The sequence below is a fragment of the Larus michahellis genome, chromosome 16 (assembly GCF_964199755.1).
Source record: "Larus michahellis chromosome 16, bLarMic1.1, whole genome shotgun sequence".
In the NCBI taxonomy this organism is placed as follows: Eukaryota; Metazoa; Chordata; class Aves; order Charadriiformes; family Laridae; genus Larus; species Larus michahellis.
Genome location: NC_133911.1, coordinates 9,491,924 through 9,513,258, shown reverse-complemented (window position 1 = coordinate 9,513,258; position 21,335 = coordinate 9,491,924). Strand labels below are relative to the sequence as shown.

Sequence of the window (21,335 nt, the reverse complement as noted above, 5' to 3'; positions counted from 1 at the left end):
ATTGCTATAGATACATCTGCACATCTATCTGTATATACACACATTTATGTATATATCTATTTGCGATTTTCATGCGTGCATATATATAACACAAATATAGCTGTAGTCACTATATTTACATGGATATGTACACATCTATATATCTACATATATGGCTATATCCACAAATATACATCTACATCAGTGTGTGTGTATACAGATTATGTATGTAATTTGTATAAATGTGTGCATATATAGCTATAGTAAATATAGTATACATATATATCATAGTATACATATGTAATTTTTACAGATGTGTACATGTATAGCTATAGTATATATAGTATACATAGTATACATACATATAATAGCATACATATGTAACTTTTATAGATGTGTGCATATATAGCTACATCCATCCATCTCTGTTTAAGTAGGTGTTGATAGCTATAGATCGGTATAACTATGGGGCTAGGGCTAGAGATGGGTCTGCATCTCTAGGTACAGCCGTAGATGTACGTGTAGGCGCGCACGTGTCCCTTGGGGCTGTGTGCCCATATAGATGCATCTATATGTAAATACAGCTGAAGGCAGGTGTAGCTCTAGGGTCCTGTCTCCCCAGCTGCCTCCAGCCACGCACACAGACGTGAGAATAGGTGCAAATTCGTGTGTGTGTGTCTGTGTGTGTCTGTGTGTGTGTGTGTGTTGCCCACTCGTGCTCGCACACGCTCACCCCGCCGAGCCCAGCCCGCTGCTGGGCTGGGGCTGCCCCCCACCCACAGGGCCCCCCCTCCCTATCCCCGTCCCCCCCATCCCCCGCACCGGGAGCGGGTGCTGTGACAGGACTGCAGCCCCACGGTGCTGGGAGGGCAGCGCAGGCAGGGCAGAGGCGAGGGGCCGGTGCCGGCTGGGGAACAGCTTCGTGTTGTCGGGCTGGTGGGCGTACAGCACCCGCTCGCGCCCCGCGCCCCCCCCCCCGCACACCCAGCCACGTGGGGGGCGGCAGCCACGCATGCAACGGGTCCCCGCGCCGCGCCGGCGGCACCCGCGGCGCCTTGGGCTGCGGGCAGGGCGGCCGGGCAGCTCGGGGCTCGCCCTGGCGCGCTCCCCGCTGGCGGCCATCCCTGCGCCCCGCAGCCGGGCCGGGTGGAAGCGGTGCCGTGGTCCGGGGGAGCGCTGGCTCTCGGCGCTCGCGGTGCAAACCACACTTCTCCACTTCGCTCCAACAAAGCGTAAGCAAGCGAACGGGCGGCGAGGGCGGCGCGGCGGGCGGCGCGTTCGGGCACACGCTTAGGATCGGTAGTCCTTCTTGCTGTAGGGTTTGTTGCCCAGGATGCTATCGATCTCGTGGACGATGGAAGACGACAGCTTCGGAAGGACCTGTGGGGGACGGGGGACACCACTGGGAGTCGGGATGGTGGCCCTGGAGCAGGCGGGAGGATGCAGCCGCCGGTGGCACGTGGCTGTGCCGTGCTCACCGCCTCCACCCTGCCACCTCCGTGCTCCCAGCCCCAGCTTGCCGGCTGAGTGACCCAGTTAGGGAAAGCCGAGGGTGGGCTCATTCCCTGCCGTCTCAGCCCAGCAAAGCCTTGTCTCTGCTGCTTTAGATTCAGCAAAACCCATAATTTTTCTCTCAAGCCAGGTTTGCAACCTCCTTTTCCAGCAGTGAGTGTTGCAGGACCGGGCGCTGCAGGAGCTCCAGCGGCAAAGCGGGCGCGGGCAGGCGCTGCCCCGTGAGAGGGGTCTGCTCGCCCTCCCGCCCCCCCGGTGAAGCCCCCCCTGTGCCGGTGCGGCGGGGGGCACTGACCTGTATTGCTCCGATATTCTCCATCAGCTGGTCGGCGTTGGAGGCACCCAGCAAGACGGAGCTGACGCCCTCGTTGCGCAGGCACCAGGCTGGGGAGGAGGGAGAGCAGAGCCTGAGCGCGGCCCGGCTGCCCCCGGCGTCCCACGCGCGTCCCCCCGGTCCCCCCCAGCTCCTTACCGATGGCGAGCTGGGGCAGGGTGCAGCCCAGGCGCTCGGCGATGGCCTGCAGCTCCTTCAGCTTCGCCTGCTGCCGCCGGCCCTCCTCGCTCAGGATCTTGTCCTTCAGCCACTGGTACCCCTGGGGGGCGGGAGGGGGCTCGGATGGGGTGTCACGGTGGGATTGGCATTTACTGGGACCTTGTGCATCCCCACACTCCCCAGGTCGTGGCTCCTGGATCTCTTGCTCCCGTGGGGACCTTGTGACTCTCCCACGCCCCCCATCCTGCTGCGACCCCCCTCCCCAGCTGGGCTCACCTTCAGCGAGGCGCGGGAGTAGGGGGGGATCCCACCGTCGTATTTCCCCGAGACGATGCCGCAGGCCAGTGGGGACCAGGTCATGGCTCCGACACCTGGGGACAGAGTAGAGCAGGGGGTGACACTGCCGCCCCCCAGGCTCCCTGGACACCGTGGCTGGACGTCCCTGGGGACACAGGTTGTGTCCCGCTGACCGCAGCGCTGGGCTTTTGGGGGGGCTGGGAGGGGACTGCCGCCGCCATACCTATCTTGTGGAAGAGCTCGGGCAGCTGCACCTCCACCTTCTCCCGCTGGAACATGTGGTACTCGGCCTGCTCGCAGATCGGCGGGATCAGGTTGAACTGCCGGGCCACCGAATACGCCTCCTGCCGAAGAGCCAGGACCCTCAGTGCCCCGCCGCCCCCCTCCGGGCCCCCCACTGACCCCCCCCCAAGCCCCCGGCCGAGCCCTGAGAGCTGCCCCAGAAAATAATTAAGGCTCCAGCGCATCTGCAAGCGCTTGGCTCCCGACAGCTGCTGTCTAATTAAATCAGCGTCACCGGCGGCAGCAGGGCTGCTCCGCCGTGGCCGTCCCCGGCCCCCCGGGCCCCTACCATGATCTCCATGGAGCTCCAGCGCGAGGTCCCCCAGTACATGGCCATCCCCTGGTTGATGACGTGGGTCATGGCTCGCACCGTCTCTGCCGGGAGGGAAGGGGAGAGCGGCAGGCGGGGGTTAGCGGGGCGCCGCACTGGGCCGGGGGGGGGGTGGTGGCTCGTGCCGTGCCGACGGCTGGCGAGCATCCCGCTCCCCAACGCCGAGGAGCTGGGTTGTGCCCGGAGGATGCGTTTGGAGGAGCAGGATGGGGACCGAGGGAGCAGCCGCTTGGGATGTGCCGGGGACCACGGCCGATGCCGACATGCCACCGGCGATGCCGGGGCTCTCCCGGCACAGGGAGCAGCCCAACTCCTGGCACCGGCCCCGCGCCCCGCCAGGTACGAGCACCGGCGCCGCACTTGGAACCCAAAGCATCACCTGTGTGCTGAGACCCAGCAGAGGGAGGGAACGAACCCTGGACCCCAAGCGAGGGGCACCGGGGGGTCTCTGGGGGGAGCCGGCGCTGAGCCATGCAGGCCAGGGCTAAGCCAAGGCGCTCCTGCAGCCAAAGGCGGGCAGCGGGGGGGGTGAGGGGTGCGAGGTTTGCCTGGTCGGCACCGGAGCGTGCGCCCCGGTGTGCCCACAGCTGCCCTGGCAAGGGGGGGCCCTGCCGCGGTCCCGGCTGCAGAGGCTGCCCCGTGGCAAGGACCGCGGGGAGGCTGCCGACCCTCTTCGCTTTTTTCCCCTTTAACCGCAAGATGGTCTGAAGGGGCGGGGGGTGTTTTTGTTGTGCTGCTGCTGCCTGTGCGTTCTATGGCGGGGTTTGCTCGGGGCGGGGGGACGGGGATGGAGTCACAGAGGAGTGGGGGGGTTCTGCCCCAGGAATTGCCGCTGGGACGCAGGCAACGGCTGGCGGGCAGAGTGCGGGCAGGGTGTACCTTCTACGATGAAAGTCCTGGACTTGGAGGAACTAAATGGGTCCCCTGGTGATAAAAGAGAGATTTAGAGAGAGCGGATTCGGTCGCTGCCGGGACGGGGGCAGCGTCCCCCCGCCGTGCTGCCAACCTGCCCCTGCCGCAGCCCAAGGGGGTCCCGGCACCGGGCTGGGGGCGGCAGAGGCTTTAACCGTGGTGCGAGCGAACAGTGGCAGCGGAGGAGCGGTTTCTGCTTGGGAAGGGAAAAAGCCCTTGAAATAAAAGCCTGGCACAAACCAACCGCGATGGCGATGAAAGGCGTCGGGGAGGAGCACAGCAGCGTGGCGCGGCACCCACCTTCCATCGGCGTGTTGGGGTCGGGCCGGTTGGCGAACACCACGTCCACGTACTCCAGCTGCAGCCGCTCCAGCGACGCCTTCAGACCTGCCGCACCGAGGGGACCGTCAGGCGCGCCGGGCTCCGTGCCGCCCGCCCGCCCGCGAGGAGCCGGCACAGCCGGCAGCGCCCGGGGAGCATCCCTACCTTCTATGATGTGCTTTCGGGACAGACCCCTCTCCGTCTCAGCCCTGGAAAAGGAAAGGTGAGTGAGAGCTCGGCGTGCGCCGGCCGCTCTGCCGCGGGGCGGGTGCGATACCTACTTTCCTCCCCAGAAGATTTTGGTGGTGATGACCAGGCTGGACCGTCTGCAGGGAGAAAGAGAGAGTCAGTGGCGGCGGCACCCGCAAAGCCCCGTGTGCCCTGCCCGCTCCCTGCCCGCACTCTGCCTGCTCCCTGTCCGTTCCCTGCCTGTTCCCTGCCCGTCGGCACCGTGGTGACTAGATTTGCCTCACAGGAACGGTGCCCGGCTTACCTCCACCCTTTCTTCTTGATGATGTTCCCCAGCACCACCTCGGCCCTACAAGAGAAGGGGACGTCAGCTGCCGGCGTGGCGGCCGGGGCGCAGGGCGAGGCCCCTTGTGCTGCCGCCGAAGCGGGGTACCTACTTGCCAGCGGCGTAGACTTCTGCCGTGTCGAAGAGATTAATGCCGTTGTCGTAGGCTAAAGTCATCAGCTGTTCCGCCATCTGTGAGAGCAGGGAGGGTCAGTCGGGGCGGCGCACGCTCGCGAGCACAGTGAGCTCCGGCACACCGCGTGCGCCGAGAGCAGCCCCCGGCCCATCCGCTCCCCACTGCGCTCGGGAAAGGCTGGGGAGGGACGGGGCGCGATTCTTACCTCGTCTGTGATTTGCCCTCCAAAAGTCACCCATGTCCCTGCGGAGGAGAGAGGGTGCATGCACGGTGAGCACGAAACGCCGCTGCCCCGAGACCCCAGCCACCCACCCCGGCTCCCCTGGCACAGCCCCGGCACGCGGCAGCCACGGTTGTCCCCACCGCGTGCGGCATGGTGCTCCCAGCACAGCCCGGTCACTTCCTATCATGTCGGAGGAGAAAAAGAGAGAATAATTTGACAACTTCTGGGCTGCGTCTCAAAAGTGCTGCTGGGCCGGAGGGAAACCCTTTCCTTCCCTTGGCAAAGCATCACCGGAGCAGGCGAGCGCCGCCCTCGCCGGGGAGCGCTGGCACCAGCCACGGGACGGAGGGGACGCTGAGGGGCCGTGGCAAACCCTGGCACTTACCCAGGCCCAGGCAGGACACACGCAGCCCAGACTTCCCGAGGTTCCTGGAAGACAGAGACCTGTTAGGAAAGCTGCGAGAAAGCCCCAAAACGCCGTCTCATGCACCCGCCTGCCACCGAGCGCACCATCCGCGTGGGCTGGGAGGAGCGGTGGTGATCCCCGGTCCCCGTCCCGGGTCCCCATCCCTGCCTGGGACAGTCCTGCAGTGAGGGTCCCCCCCATCCCCGGCCAGGTGTGCCGCGGCTCGCTGTCGGCAGGGCCAGCACCGGCGCGGTGATGCTCTTTCCTAGATGCAAAATAATCGCTGTGCCTGGCAGGGTAACCGGGAGCGGCAGCGGGCAGTGGCATGGTTAAAGTGGCTCCCTGTGACAACGCCGTCATGTCCGTCTCCCCTGCCAGTGCCACCAGCGCGGGGTGACAGGGCAGGAGCAGGGGGAGATGGCACGGCAGCATCAGGCCTGGAGCATCTCACATATGATGTGAGCTGCGCCCGTTCTCTGCGGTGTGGCTCAGTGCTCGCATGGGGAGTGGGTGCTGGGGAGCAGGGCAGTGCCCTGGAGAAATGGAGCACCCCTGAAAATTTGGCTGGCACAAAGAGCCGAGAACAGCTTTTGGGAAGGGGGCCAGGTTGGCAGACGCCTTCGCCGCGGTGATGGAGAGCCAGTTTCTTGTTAAAAATGACAAAGGCTCGAGAAACGAGCGTTAAAATAAATAAAGTGTAGGTGAGCCGCGGCAGCTCGCCCGCGCGGGTGTCGCGTAGCAACCGGGAGGCACCGCCACCGCCGGCACGGGCACGGGGAGCCGGGCCGGGAGCAGCCGCGATCCCACGGCAGCGGTGAATCGCAGGCTGAGCCAAGTCGGGGCATCTTCCTTCCGCACCACCGCGTTATTGCCCAACATCTGGAGGCGCGGGCGCTCCCCCCCAGCCCCGCATTATTTTTAGAGTGTTTCATGGCGGGGAGAGGCCATGGGGCAGCGGCGGCTCAAGACCCCATGACGGGGAGTTGTGGCGGGGAGCAGGGGGCACCAGCCCCGTCCCGGCCATCCCAGGCTGCAGGGACATCGCCAGGGTCCTCTTGGGCGTGCGGGCACCAGCAGCACGTCGCTGCTCACGGCTTTCCTGCCCAAATGTGGCTTGCCCCGTTGCACAATGGAGATGTTAGGAGATATTGAGGGAGGCCAAGTATCCCCCCACACTGCACCCTGGCCTTCCCATCCCATCCGATTGCATGGAGCATCCTCCTGCGCCACTGTCCCCCCTGTAGCCACTGGTGGGGACGCCCAAGCCAGTCACACGCTGCCAGGGTGAGGATGGCCCCCGGCACGCTCCTCCTTGGGATGGGGATGCAACCGCAGGGCGCGAGCACTGAGCCTGGAGGATGCCACCACGTGTGGCTCCAGCGCCACCACCGCAAGGGTTCGGCATTTGAGAGCTGGATGGGGCCACCCTGGACCCCTCCCCAGCACCCGGGCAAGGGGACTCAGCTGATTTGGACAATGATGGTGGGTGACGGCTGGACTCATCCCCACGCTCTGCCGGCCTGATGCGCTTTGTGCCTAACATTGGTCACATCTGGGCTGCAGCGGGGGCACGCAGCGGCTGTCAGCTGGACTGTGGTGTGCACGCTCAGCCCGGGGGGAGCCCCAGCCCCGCGCCTGGCTGCACGCTCAGCCCGGGGGATGGAAGCCCCCCACGCTCCACTCCGGTGCCAGGGACGTGGAGCGCATGAACCCAGTGGGTGCTGGCTGGGGAGGGGCACGACATGCACATGCTGCCCCTTGTTTCCAGCCCCACAGCGGGCAGCCGAGCTCCGAATCCCGGCTTACAGCTCCCCACACGCTTCGCAGGGCAGCGAGTCCGTAACGATGCCATGGCAGCCCGTGGATTAACACGACTCTCAGACCCACACCCCCCCCGCCCCCGCCCCGGCAGGCGCTGGGGATCCTACTAATCCTACCCCAAATTTTAGGGTCCCTTTCCCCCGCATCCCGCTGGTTTTACGGATCGAAGCCAGCCCGCGAGGAGTGCGCAGTGAGGAAGGCGATGGAGGCGCACCGTCAGCGCTTTTAGCACCGAGGAACGTACGGAGCAGGACGCGAGCCGGGGATTCGGGGGGTGCAGCCCCCCCAGCCCCTCTCCAGCCCCCCCCCCCCCGCCCGGTGAGGACCGAGGAGGCAGCTCCGCCTGCCCCGGCAGCGCCCGTTCTCCTACCGGTACTTCATCCCCGGCTGCTTGCCGCTGGACTCGCTGGAGGAGGGGGCGTTCTGCACCGAGAGCTGCCCCAGGCTGCGGGCCACCATGGCCACCGCCCGGAACTTGCCGCGGGTGCCCAGGCTGGGGCTGCCGGCATTCTGCCGGTTCAGCCGGTCCTCCGCGCTCCGGCTCTTGATGCTGTGCTCGGAGCAGACGAAGGAGACCTGCATGCTGCTCCGCCGGGCCCCCGCGCCTGCTGCCTAAATTTAGCCGGCGCCCCGGGGGAGGCGGGGAGCTCCTCCCGCCCCCCGCTCCGCCGACGTGACGGCGGGGGCTGCTCCGGCACCCTCCTGCCCTCGATATTCCATCGGCGCAGGGGGCGGGCGAGCGGCGCCCGGGGGCCGGGGCCGGCGGGGAGGGGAGAGCCGCGGCGGGGGACCCCCCCCGAAGGAACCCCCCGCCCGGCATCCCCGCCCAGCCCCGCTTTGGGGCGCAGCGGGGGGCTGAGACCCCCCCGGGGCGGGGGAAGGAGCCGCTTGGATCGCGCTGCTCAGCATCCCCCCTCCCCGCGGCTTCCCTCTCCTCCCCACGGCATCTCCCCTCCCCACGGCATCCCTCTCCTCCCTACAGCATCCCCCCTCCCCACAGCATCCCCCCCTCCCCACAGCATCCCCCCAACCCCACGGCATCCCCCCCTCCCCACGGCATCCCCCCTCCCCACGGCATCCCTCTCCTCCCCACGGCATCTCCCCTCCCCACGGCATCCCCCCAACCCCACAGCATCCCTCTCCTCCCCACAGCATCCCCCCTCCCCACAGCATCCCTCTCCTCCCCACGGCATCCCTCCAACCCCACAGCATCCCCCCTCCCCACGGCATCCCCCCAACCCCACAGCACCCCTCTCCTCCCCACAGCATCCCCCCTCCCCACGGCATCCCTCTCTCTGGCGGATGCGAGCCTGAAACAAAAATCTCCCGGCAGGAGAGAACGGAAAGAACAGAAGCCAAAAATACATAAAATATTTGCTATCCCCTCTTCAAGTCTGTTTTCACTATCACGCATAATGCAACAACATCAATTGTTAAAGAGGAAACACCTGATACTCAGAAAATAACAGCCTGTGGGAGGAAGGAATCGAAAACTTCCCAACCTGTTCCAGTCCCACTAATCTGAAAAAACCCTACACCTACTGCAAGGTTTTTTTGGGGGAAGGAGATACAAGGAATGGGATATTTGACCCCCATGCTCTCAGCATGGGATTATTGTCTGTCACGGCAAAAAAATGAAAGAGCAATCCTTTTATTTTCAGCCCAAATTCACAACACATTAATAAAATTGTTCTTGGGAAAATCTGAGGTTAATCAAATACACACTCAGCCTTACTGTAATTATCACGTTAAATACAATTAAGTGTTTAACCAATAGTTAGAAATAGAGATCCTCTTGCTTTTGATGAGCAAGAGACAGATCTCTAATGACACTGATCCTTCACCAGCTCTGGCCACTATTTTACCTTTAAAACTGAGGGAGGGGAAGTGAGGGGCTGTTGAAGAGGGACCAGTTGCCCCACTCGGGGCCGTGGCACCTCCCAAATTTTGCCCAGCACAAGCCAAGCGGATTAAAGCGAAGCCCATTGGCATCTCCCACCAGAGGAGGGAGGTGAGCTGGCCGTGGGACCCCACCGGCCATGGGACCGCACCGACCGTGGGACCGCAGCGGCCATGGGACCGCACCGTCCGTGGGACCGCACCGACCGTGCCCCCCCAGGTAAGGAGCCGGGAGCGGGGCCGGGGCTCAGCTTGCGGGGAAATCACGCACATTCGTCCCCGACCTAATGCGAAATCTTGTAATCTCCTCCGCTTCCCTCTGCCGCAAAGCTCCTTAGCCGGGTAATCCCGCCGGCTCCGGCGCTGGGATGGGGGGGTGGGGGGGGCAGCAGCAATTGGCAGCTCCCCAGAGGAGGAGGAACCCTTCTGGAGACTTTGGGGGTGCATCCCCATGGTCCCCCAACCCACAGCGGGCAGGTGCCTGAAGGAGCATCGCTGGGGGTCCCTGTGCCAGCCTCTGCCCATCAATAAATAACCGCCCCATGAATATTAGATGGGCTTCTGCCACCGTGTAAATGTTACCTCTGCTGTTGTGAGCGGGGGGGAACCTGACCCACGGCACCGCACGCCAGGAGCCGGCAGAGCCGCCGGCCCCGGGGGGTTTGCTGCAGCGGGGAGGCCAAGAGGCACCCCAGCATTTGATGTCACCAGGCTTTCGGAAGAAAATGTTAAGGCACAAGTGTAAATATCCCTAGAGAAAGCTTAATTTTGGGGCCCCAGAGAGGACGAGGGAAGGAGGGAGGATGAATTCTTAGTGCCCGGGGTAACCCAGGCTGGGAAGGACCTTGGGGGAGCTCTGGCCCAACCTCCTGCTCCGAGTGGGGTCAGTGCTGGGATCACACCAGGTCGTGTGGGGCTTCTGGGGTCTGGTCTCGACGGATGGGGACCTCTCAGTCTCCTGGGGCAATCTGCTCCACCGGCCGTAGGAGCAAAAGCTTTTCTATCAGCATGTGAAGCCACTTGACTCTAGATATTTGAAATCGTGAGACAAATGTGACCACTAGTGGCCTTTGAGACACTTCTCTTTCTGCGAGAAGATGGGAACGTACACCCGTCTCTGGAGGCAGAGCTTTGTCACTAGACCACTCTGTGGGCCAGTCTGTCCTGATGGAGCAATTTCCATCAATACAAGGTATTTCTGGGACGTAAAGCAAGGAGGACCCTCTTGGTTGGACCCTTGTTGAAGAGAGCAGACGGGGATTCAGGTGCCCAGAGAAGCTGTGGCTGCCCCATCCCTGGAGGGGTTCAAGGCCAGGTTGGACGGGGCTTGGAGCAACCTGGGCTGGTGGGAGGTGTCCCTGCCCAGGGCAGGGGGTGGCACTGGGTGGGCTTTGAGGTCCCTTCCCACCCAAACCATTCTGGGATTCTCACAGAGGCAACAGCCACCGTCCCCAACCCTGCCGCCCCCGGCCCAAGCCTGAACTGGCTTATTGGGGGAGCCCATCCCCGTGCCCCATCGCCCACCTGCGATGCTGGGGGACAGGGGGAGGGGACGTGCTGGGCCAAACAGCCTCGTGCCCTCAGAGGAGCCGCGGCCGATTCGCTGGCTGCCTGTCGCGGCCTCCCGGCACACGCGGTAACGGGAAGGACAAAAGTCATCTGAAATCCTGATACACCTCGCGCCGCGCCGCGACCCGCATGCAAAATTAATGGAGCGCCAGCGAATGCTCATCAGATGGACACAGCGTCTCCGCGGCTGTTCGCTCCAACTGCCTCATCTTTAAAAGCGCGGAGCGTGTTTGCGCTTGAAGCTTCCCGACAGCAAAAAGGAAAATCAAGTGAGAAGCTCAAAGACCATCGACCAAGCACGAGGCAACGGCGCTGCCCCACTGCCGCACACGCCGCGCGATCGCCTTTTGTGCCAAGGGCACCGGTTCCTCCCGACCTTGTCACGGCCCAGGGAAACCAGTGAAATCCTGCAAGCCAGGCGTAAAACCAGCGACAAGCAGCATTCCCTGCTCCGTCCCCGCATCTCGGGCCACATTGGCTGCCGTGGCCGGCACCGGCGCTGCCTTACCTGTACTTCATGCCGGTGGTGCGGGCGGTGCTGTCGGCCAGGGAGAGCCCGTGCATCCGCAGGAACTCCTCCAGCGTCTTCGCCCGCGCTGCCGCCCGCACGTCCCGCAGCCGCCGCAGCTCCAGCCCGTCCACCGGCCGGGGGGCCGGGGGCAGCCCCCACTCGGGGGGGTGCCGGCTGGCCACGCTGCGCAGGCTCTCGCTGTACGTCATGGAGAGCATCCCGCCGCCCGAGCACGGGCTCTGCCGGCCGGCCCCGCCGCCGACCACTCAGCGATGCTACGGAGAGAGCTGGGAAAGCGCCCGCCGCCACGCCGGGCTCTGCCGATGCTCACGGGAGAGCCGTGCCTGCGCTGCGATACCGGAACCCCGGTGGCACCCACCCTTGCACGGATCCACGGCAGGTCTGCGGCACGAGGAGGGAAGCGCAGGAGCCCTGGCAAAGCCAATCGCTTCAGCAGAGCAAAGCCCTGGCGGCGGAGCCGGAGAGCGAAGGAAGGGAGGCGATGGCAGTGGGGGCTGCAGTGGGTGCCCGCTGTGGCTGCCCCCAGCACGGTGAGCTGCTGCCGCCTGGCACGTGCCCCGGCTGCACCACGTCCCAGCGCCCACCAGCAGGGCTGCCACAGACCAGTGCCCAGTGGCATTCTGGGGCTGGTGCTGCTTAACATCTCTGTCGGCAACACGGACAGTGGGATGGAGCACACCTTCAGCGAGTTTGCTGACAACACCAAGCGTGTGGCGCAGTCGACACGCTGGAGGGAAGGGATGCCACCCAGAGGGACATGGAGAGGCTTGAGGTGGGGCCTTGCCAACCTCATGAAGTTCAACCAGGCCAAGTGCAGGGTCCTACACCCGGGTCAGGGCAATGCCAAGCACAAATCCAGGCTGGGTGGAGAATGGCTGGAGAGCAGCCCTGAGGAGAAGGACCTGGGGGTGTTGGGGGGTGAGAAGCTCAACAGGAGCCAGCAACGTGCGCTGGCAGCCCAGAAACCCCCCGCAGCCTGGGCTGCATCCCTGGCAGTGTGGGCAGCAGGGCGAGGGGGGGATTCTGCCCCTCTGCTCGGCTCGGGGGGACCCCCCTGCAGTGCTGGAGGGGTTCAAGGCCAGGTTGGACGGGGCTTGGAGCAACCTGGGCTGGTGGGAGGTGTCCCTGCCCAGGGCAGGGGGGTGGCACTGGGTGGGCTTTAAGGTCCCTCCCAACCCAAACCATCCTGTGATTCCGTGGTTTGCATCCCCGTGTGGGACGTGGTGAGCCCTGGGTGCCGGCTGGGGGGGGTGCGAGCAGTGGCACAATCGCTGCTGTTGAGAATCCGGCACCGTGTGCCGACGGGTGGGAGAGGCCAGGATGGGAAAGGTGCCCCCACGGGGCTTCTTGGGGAGGGTGAGCACCTGTAGAGGGGCCGTGGTTGCCGAGTGCTCGCCGATGGCTGCCATGCCTGCAACGGGCTGCCGCAACCCCGACGGCCGGCCAACAGCTTCCCCAGCAGGCTCCCAGCCGGAGCGGGCTGCCGAGAACAGCCTGCGGCAGAGCGGGCTCCTCACACGCTGGGGGTGCTCGCCACCCCTTCGGTGGGATCTCGCCGGTGGTGGCACCGGCATCGATTTCCCTGCCGCGCTCCGCAGCGTCCCTCGCACTCAGTGTCTGGAAGAAGGAGCGGGGACCGAGGCCAAAACCACGGCGCTGGTGCCGAAGCGGCTGCTGGGAGCTGGGAGCGCACCGTGCCAGAGCTGTGGCGGGGCTCCCACTGGTGGGCTTTTCTTTCCCTGCGAAGCTCAAATTTACGGGAGCCGGAGCCAAAAGCGAAGTGCGCTTTCCCGTTGAGGTGTGACCTCCAGAAAAAAGAAGAAATCCCAGGAGATGCCGAGCAGCATCTGGCAAGGGGGGGCTGAAACCCTGGGGAGCTCCTGCGATACCCCGCACCGACGGAGAGCCTCCCGCGCTTCTGCTCTGCAGCAAGGGCTTGGGAATGCAGGGAGATGTGGGAAGGGGATCCCTCTCCTGTGGCAAAGCCAAACCAAACGCTGGCCACCAGCCTCCTCTTCCTGCCATGCCCCAAAGCCGGGCCTGGAGCCGGCAGTGCCGGCATCAGCCCTTCTCTGCAGCTGGGGGGTTTAATTCGGGCAGCGCCGCTGGCTCCTGCTGGGCACGGGCACAGCACCCAGCCCCGGGGGAACCCTTTGTCCCCAGCGGGACCCCCTCACCCCCCGGTGGGATCCATTCTCCCAGTAGCAGGTGGGAAAAGCCTGAGCTGGCTGCACTGCTGCTCCACAGCCTCGCCGCGCTGCCATGACGTGGCTGCAGCACGCGGAGCCGGGGCTTTGGTCTGGGATGCTTTGGGGACCGGGGCTGGGATCCACCGGCCGCCCCATTTCAACACCTCCCTGACTTTCGGCTGAGCAACGTCACGGGGCAGCAGTGAGAGCGCGGGGGCAGCGGGTTCGCCCGCGGGCCGTTCGTTAGCAGGAATCCCGATGCTGCCCGAGGGACACGGAGCAGCGGGGGCTGCAGGAGCTGCCCAAGCCCAAGCAGTGCCGTGCCCAAGCGGGGAAGGAGCGGGGATGGGGACGGGACACAGGCTCTGTGGGATAACGGGGGACCGTTACCGCAGGTCAGGGGCACAACAAGTGGGTGACAGTCGGGAGCGCAGGGCGGCTGCTTGGGAAGGCGTCCCTCCAGCCCAGCTTGCCAAGCTGGGAACTTGTTGGCAATCAACAGCCTGCCTCAAACTGAAAAGACCCCAAACCCCAAACGAAAACCTCCCCAAGGCAACAAACCCCGAGTCACCCCGCACAGCAAATCCTCCCTGCTGCCCGCGGCGGGCTGTGCCCGGCCCCGCGTGCCCCCAGCCCCGACTCACCCGCGCACCGGGGATGCTGCTCATCCACGGCGGAGCTCTGGGCGGCCGGGCTGCCCCGCGGCAGATATAAGAGACGCGGCCGACGGGTTTTTATGCATTAGGGGAGTGTCGGCGCTTGGCGTCCAAAGCAATTGGCGGCTGCGACGGGCCCCCCCAGAGCCCAGCTTTCTCACTGCGCTCCATTAGCCCTATTAGGGGATTTTCTTCCTCGCAAAGGGGAGCTAAATTATTCATGGCCGCTTCGCTAAAAGCCCGAGGATGCGCCACTGCTTTATCAAACCTGGCATCGCCGCCTCCGCCCGCAGCCGACCCTCGCCTCGCGGGGACAGGTCCCGCGCCACCGGCGTGCGGAGCGTCAGGGACGGCCGAGGGCCATCGGGGAGCAGAGCCGGTCCCCTGTGGCGGACATAGCCCTCCCCGCGGTCCCCATGGCAGCACCGTCTGAGCCGGGCTGTGGCAGGACCGAAAGACGGACTTACACGGGCAGGAGCCCTGAAGCCGGGGTGGGTGACGGGCACCGGCGGCAGCTGCCAGCAGGCAGCCCGTGGGCAAGCCGGCTCCTGCCTGTCGGCCTGGGCAGCCTTTCCCACCAGATGTGCCCAGTGGTTCCGGATGCGGCCGTGCCTGACCAGTTTGGCAGCCAAAACCCACCCGTGGCTCGGGCTCGGCAGCACCTGCAGTGGCACATAGCCGGGACAGGCACGCTCGCGGTGCCGCCTGCACAGGGTCTCCTCCTCCCGCCGCGCACGGGGATGGAGCAGGGAGGTCACGGCTCCCCTGGGGGGCAGCCCCCCGTCTCCCACCCCATTGCGGCGAGGCCGGACGCGAAGCGCCTGGGAGCATCGAGGCGGCTGCTGGCACGGTGTGCGGGGAAAAGTGCCGCCTTCATTTCAGACGGTAAAAGGACTGGCGGGGGGGGGGGAATCGCGTTGCCTTCTGCACCACTTAACGACGCTCCTCTTAATGGAAGGAGCAGCGGAGCGGCTGGCCGGGTTCCTGGAGCCGCCCTTGGGAAAAGCCAGCGGGCTCTTCCCAGCGCAGCGTCGGTGCAGGATGCTCCCCCCACCTCGAGCCGAGCCCCGCACCCCTGCGGTGGCTGCCCCCCAGTACCCCCCCAGCCATGCAGGGGCTTCGGCCGCGTCCGCTCGCCGGGGGGATTTTGGGGAGGGGAAGGGCTGGGTTACCTGTAGAACTGGAGCTGGCGCTTGGGGCTCCCGTACCTCGCGCTTCCGACAGCAAAGGGGAGAAAGAAGAAAGATGCCACAAACCCCGTTAGAAAAGTGATGCGGGACCGTGGCAGAGCCGGCGGCCGCAGGGAGGGTCGGGGCACCGGCAGCGGGCACCGGCACGCTCCCCGAAAGTAGCCACTCTTCCCATAACAGGCATCAGTGCCCAAAAATGCTGCTTCTGCCATGTAGGTTTTTAAGTCCTGGAAGTTTTTGCCCAAAGCATGCCCGGGTGGTTTTGGGGGTGCTGTGGCCCCAGGTTTGAGGACCCACAGAGCCCCCCCAGTGCCGCCCCATACCCTTACCTGTAAATCATCCCTGGGGAGCCCGTCTGCCGCAGCGAGAGTCGCGCCGGGGAGTCAGTGGTGGATTCGGGATACATGGAGCCAGCCTGGGCTCCCCGGAGCCGCTCGCCGCCTCACCCCTGCCGCAGGGGAAGAGAAAAAGAGGAAGAAACGTGGGTTTTTGGGGCGCCCACATGACGGTGCTTCCTGTTGCAGGAGCTCGTGAGCCGGATGGGCGGGTGGCACGGGCAGCGGTGCAGGCAGCGGCAGGCAGGGCACAGCAGCCCTGACAGCCCCAGACCCCCGAACCCGACCCACTGCCGATCCCATACCCGTTCCATCCCTGCCCTGTGCCCGCGACCCCCAGCTCGGCTGCTCTCCCCGAACTTCTGGGGCTGCCGGGAAGGGCAGAGCAGGGCTGCTTGCTGCCCACCTCGCCGCCCGCCTGGCTGCCCATGGGAGGTGAGCAGGGCATGCCACAGGGCAACCCAGCCACGGCAGCGAGCCACTGACCCGTGCCGTGGAGGTCTTACGCCATATCAGGAAACGGTGAAGAAATGCAGGCCTGAAAAATTAAACATTTTGCTGGTGTTTAACACTAAAGCAGCCCCCAGAGGGTTCGTCTGCAAGGGATGAGCCAAGGAAAAGAAAATAGCCCGGCTTTTCTTGCAGTCTCTGCGTGACTGTGTGAGCGAGGGTGCAGGAGCTCCGAGGAAAAGGGGGGCTCGCCCCCCGGCACCCGACCTCCCTGTCCCCATCCCCATGCCAGGGGGGCATCCGATGTGACTCCCTACTCCCCATCCCGCAACACCGTCAGCAGTTTCCAGTATCACAGAAAACCACCACACTTCCCTACAAAACTGGGGCTAATTTTTAAATTTAATGTGTCTTTATTTAGGCCCGTGAAATGCCGCAGGTCACGAGCTGCTTTTTTTCCCCAGATGGGGACTGAGAGATATCCACGCTCCTTCCTTGGCTGCCCTGGGCACAGGGGGAGCCTGGCCTTGCACGGTGTGCTCCCGTCCTGGCAGGCATCCTGCCTGCATCCTGGCACAGCCTGCCCGCATCCTGCATCCCTCCCACATCCCGGCACGGCGTGCCTGCATATTGCATCCTGCCTGCATCCCAGCAGGGCATGCCTGCATCCTGCATCTCTCCCATATCCCGCATCCTGGCACAGTGTGCCTGCATCCCTCCAGCATGCCTGCATCCTGCATCCCTCATCCCTTCAGCATCCTGGCACAGTGTGCCTGCATCCCTCCGGCGTGCCTGCATCCCGCATCCCTCCCGCATCCCTCCAGCATCCTGGCCCCGCGTCCCTGCATCCCGGCGCAGCCCCTGCAGCCCACGCGGCCCAATGGCAGCGGCTGCGGCAGCCGAGCCCGTCCCTGCGGAGCTGCCTGCCCGCCCACCGCAGCCCCCAGCCCCGCTGCGGCCCCGGTGCAGCCCCGGTGCAGAGCCCCGTCTCCTCCTCCCCTCAGCGCTGCAGAAACGCGGCTCCCTTCGGTCGCAGCCACCCCAAGCTCAATGAAACCGATTTATTTTTGCGAGGGCAGGAGGGAGCTGCCCCCCCCGCGGCCCTGGACCATTGCACTGCGCGACCCTGCTGAGTCCCCAAAGCCGTTGCGACCCCGCCGGCTTCTCCCGGGGGATGCTGGTGTCACCTTTGCCGGTCCCTGCGTCCCTCTCCTGGCAGCAGGCAGCTGCCTGCACCAACGCAGGGCAACGGCAGCCGCTGGCCCGGGCAGTGTCTTTACGCTCCTGCAAGTCGCTTCATGCCCACTCAGCGTCACTTAATTAGCGGCATTATAATGAAGCTGAAGGGAGCTGGGGGGATGTCCCTGGATCCCCCCTGCCCCAGCCACAGTGGGGGCAGCCATGCGGCTTCCTTGCCTGCATGGCCACAAGCCGAGACTCAAACTTATTGTAGGGCTTAGGACTGGCTCTGCCTACACATCCTGGGGATCTGTGGGGTGATGAGCTCAGCTCGCCGCGGTTTTCAGCAGGACCCTACACCCCTCATCTGTCACCTCGTGGTAATGCTGGGGGGACAAGCGTGGTGCCTGGCAAGTCTCTGTCAGCATTTGAGGAACTTTGCCGGGAAGCGCTGCTGGACCACTGGCATACGGAGCAGGGCTCGGCATTCTGAGGAGCCGGAGCATGCCGGCCCCTGGGGCCAACCTGCACCTCTGGCTCCTCCGAGCCAAAGGCGCTGCCGAAAGCCTGGTCCCCTTTGTGCTTCCCCATGACCACTCCTGCCCCGTGAGTCTGCAACTGCAGGAGCTCCTGCAGGGTGACGCACAGAAAGGGAAGAAAAGTGTTTTCTTTTGCGGGATGTGCCTGGGACCTGGGTACGAGGGTGCCCCAAGTGCTTGTGCTCCCACTGGGCTCCATCCCCATCCCCACCCCTGGCCAGCACAACGGGGGTCACTGAGACACTGGGAGGGATTGTGGCTGGGAAGCCCCCAGGAGCCAAAGCTCTGCTGGGCCAGCCCCGGGGAGGGTCTGCAGACCGCAGCCTCCCAAACGCTGCCGGCAGAGCACGGGGAGGCGGAACTGCACACAGAATTAATTTGAATATAGGGACGAAGCCTCTGCACCTACTGATGAGCCTGAGCCCCCGAGGGTGAGGCGTTGGCGTGGGGGGAGCTGTGGGACCCCTGTCCCGGGCATCCCAATGTCCTTCCCAGCTGTGCAGGTGAGGGATTGCAGGGGAAACATCGCTGAGCATCTCCCGACTCCGGGTACCCATCCCTGTATTTCTACCCCTATTTTACCAGGTTTGTAAACAGCACCCTCAGCAAATGCCCCCCCCCCCCCCCAAAAAAAAAACACCACGGGAAAGGTGACTTTAGCACAATTACCTACACCACCCTGCTCTGCCTTGCAAACAACGGCTTTTGACCCGGTGCCTCCTGCCGTCACCTCTCTGTGCCGGGTGCTGTGCCCCCCCACCCCGCCAGCGCTGCAGGGATCCGCAGAGCGACAGCAGCCCTGCCCCTTCCCTCTGCCCGGGGAAGCCTCTGCTGCAGAGCGTCCTCCCCCTGCCACCGCGGTCCGTGGGCTCGGACATGTTTTCAAGCCGGTCATTAAGACAAGGAACGCGGCAGGTGCTGGGGACGGAGCTGCGACACGTGAGGTTGCCCGTGACCGCGCTGAAGCGCAGGCACCCGGCGCTGCGCGGCTCCCGAGTCAATGACACAGCCCAAAACCACGCGCGACACGTCAGACGGGGTTATTCCTGTATTCCTGCTTTGCCGTCACGTACACTGGCAGGAAAGCAATGGGGTCTGTCAAGCCGCTGAGCCCCCGCGGGTCCCCGGTGTGCAGCACCGGCAGCCTGCGACCCTTCCCAGAAAGCCCGTGGGCTCTCCGCCACGCATGGCTGAGCCACCGCCATGGCAGCGCTGACCCCCCCCAGTACCCCACCTACCTGCTCCGGAGCTCTAAGGGAGGTGTGCAGTCAGGAAGCAAAAAAAATGAAATAAACCCCCCCAGCTGCTGGCAGAGCTGGAGGCTCGGCAGGTTCCGGGAAGCGGCGCCGGTGCCGGTGCAGCCGCGACAGCCAGAGGCAACCCCAGCAGGTGCCGGTTCCTACCCCATTCCCACTCTGTCCCTGGGAAAAGGTGTCCGGCGGAGGAGGGAGGCCGAGCCCCCGGCACCCCGGGATGCGGCAGCACCCAGGGATGCTGCAGAGCCGTCCCTGCCGCGCTCACATCCTGACTCGGCAAGTTTGGCTCCGCCGTGGCGTGCAGCCGTGGCGTGCAGCCCGGCTCCCCATCCCGCCGGTGCCTTAACCGTGTCGGCGCCGCAGCCTGGCTCCGGCAGCACGTGTGGGCGAGTGAGAGAGGAGGCTCATCCAGCAGCCCTGGGGAGCCTGGACCAGGATGCTCCCATCATTGGACGCCTTTAAATCATGCTGGGTGTTTTTCTTTGAAAATAAAACCAGAGTGTCCGCAGACGATGCTGTGGGGCTGCCTCCCAGCACCGGGGCTGGCCCAGCCGCCGCGTCTCCCCTGCCAGCTGCCTGCCCTTCTCCGCTTCTCATCGGCTTTTGCTTTTTGGCCTTCTTGGGCAAAAAACCCAACCTGGAGCGTGTGGTTCTGAGACATCCCGGTAATGGGAGCACACTGGTCCCCAGCAGCAGCACAGCACTGTAATCCTGCAGCGATAACCCCACCGATGCGGATGTGTTGAACATGAAAACCAGAGGCCAAACCAGAAAAAAGGGGTCAGGGTTTCGGAATTGTGCCGCAGAGTTTCTTTCGTTTATAAATTAGCAAAACCCTGGTCCCTCTCCATCTGCCTGGTCCGGCTCAGCTTCACTGCAGCATCCTGCCAGCTCCTCTGCCCTCCCAGCGTGGTCCTGCTGGCGATGGGGCCAGCAAGCACCGTGCCCACTCTGAACCGCGCCAGCACTGGTGGGGACCTGCTCGGCACCGCCCGGGGGGTGACCCCAGCAGGTTTCCCTTTCCCTGCTGTGGCAGCTCCATGCGCAACGTGCGACAGATGAGGAAGGACGTGAACCCCATCCTGTTTGGGGAGCACTCCCCAGCACCAGCATGGCAGCAGCTTTGCTTCCCCAGCAGACGGCGGAAATTACTCCCCCATCGCAAGGAAAACAGCCTTAAAAAGTAGAGGCCTGAGGGGCTCGTGAGCCAGTGAAACCAGGAGTTTACGGCACGGCTGAAGGAAAGGCCAAGGGGAGCACTTGGACAGGGCATCCTCGGGAGGGGGGTCCTCCTTCCTAACCCCCCTGCGTGTCACTTCGGGTAACGGAGCCACCATCTTCTACAGAAAATGCTGCGGTTTTGTCTCCGCTGTGCGTCAAGCGGCTCTGATTACAAACTAGGGGAAGATGTTTTGGGAAAAAAACAACATTTCCATTCTCCTGCCCGCGGGTCTACCAGCGCGTTGTGTCACCGGGGTTTACGCGCCTGCTGCTCCCTGGTGTGATGCCACAGGGCCACCGGCTGCCCGCAGCCAGGCATCGGCCCGGGGCCGCCCTGCGACACGGGTGGGCAGAACCCACTGTCCCCGCTCCCAGCAGGGCTCCTCGGACCGGGAACGGGACCCACTGGGCAGAGCTGGCTGCGGGGAGAGGGGCCGCCGAGGGACCGGCAGCGAGTGGAGCCGTTCCCGGGGGCAGGAGCAAAGCGCTGCCCGGCGCCAGGGAGAGAAAAAATCGGAGTCTGTGCGCAAAAACTCTGATTTTCGGGCGGAGCAGGGCACGGGAGAGGGCTACCCGAGGGAGCGCCGCCCGGAGGAGGGCACGGCCGGTGCGGGCACCGCATCCCGCGCCCCGAGCATCCCCCTCCGTTCCCGCGGAGCGCTGCCGGGACCGCGCCTGCGCCGGCCGCCCCCCGTTAACGCCCGGCCGCGCTGGGAGGATGCTCAGGGCGCAGCCGACGCCGTGCGGGAAGGGGCACCGGCTGCCCCTCGCAGCCTCCCCCGTCGCTCCCGGGGCGACGAGACAGGCGTTACCGGAGGACGCCGGGGACGGGCGTGCGGCGGCGCGGCCTTACCACCGCTCTGCCCGCGGCCATGCCCGGCTTCGCCACCCGCGCCATCGCCATCGCCGTCCCCCCGCCGCCCCCATCGCCCCCTCGGTCCCGATCCCGATCCCGACCCCGGTCCCGATCCCGCACCTGCCCGGCGTCCGCCGCTCCCCTCCGCTCCGCCGCGGCGCCCTCGTGGGGGGCCGGCCCCGCCCCGCCCGCCGCCCATTGGCCGCGCCGCCCGCCTCTCCAGCCGCATGCAAATGA

General features: G+C 64.9%; 1 protein-coding gene across 5 annotated transcripts; it reads right to left on the bottom strand.

Moving 5' to 3' along the window:
• Window positions 1-880: 880 nt before the first annotated feature.
• On the bottom strand, window positions 881-21,330 carry KCNAB2 (potassium voltage-gated channel subfamily A regulatory beta subunit 2). Of its 5 annotated transcripts, none has more exons than XM_074560379.1 (16): window positions 21,219-21,330; window positions 15,592-15,710; window positions 15,245-15,286; window positions 5,386-5,429; window positions 4,983-5,020; window positions 4,754-4,833; window positions 4,621-4,665; window positions 4,409-4,453; window positions 4,293-4,336; window positions 4,107-4,193; window positions 2,853-2,938; window positions 2,505-2,625; window positions 2,261-2,355; window positions 1,964-2,084; window positions 1,787-1,875; window positions 881-1,359 (listed from the first exon to the last, which is right to left on the bottom strand). In XM_074560379.1, the coding sequence occupies exons 2-16, from the start codon at window positions 15,666-15,668 to the stop codon at window positions 1,270-1,272; spliced, it is 1,104 nt and encodes a 367-aa protein (XP_074416480.1). In that variant the 5' UTR covers window positions 15,669-15,710; window positions 21,219-21,330; the 3' UTR covers window positions 881-1,269. The 5 variants fall into 5 exon arrangements, with proteins under 5 accessions (XP_074416480.1, XP_074416479.1, XP_074416481.1 ...); XM_074560378.1 differs by lacking the exon at window positions 21,219-21,330 and adding an exon at window positions 19,004-19,360; XM_074560380.1 differs by lacking the exon at window positions 15,245-15,286.
• Between the last annotated feature and the right edge of the window lie 5 nt (window positions 21,331-21,335).

Excerpts from the sequence above, each read along its gene's own strand:
- KCNAB2 (XM_074560381.1), bottom strand. The coding sequence starts at position 11,424 with ATGCTCTCCATGACGTACAGCGAGAGCCTGCGCAGCGTGGCCAGCCGG. Across the intron at positions 4,194-4,292 it reads CCGAAAGCACATCATAGAAG|GTCTGAAGGCGTCGCTGGAG; the intron begins GTAGGGATGCTC and ends TCGGTGCGGCAG. Across the intron at positions 2,085-2,260 it reads ACTCCCGCGCCTCGCTGAAG|GGGTACCAGTGGCTGAAGGA; the intron begins GTGAGCCCAGCT and ends CCCGCCCCCCAG.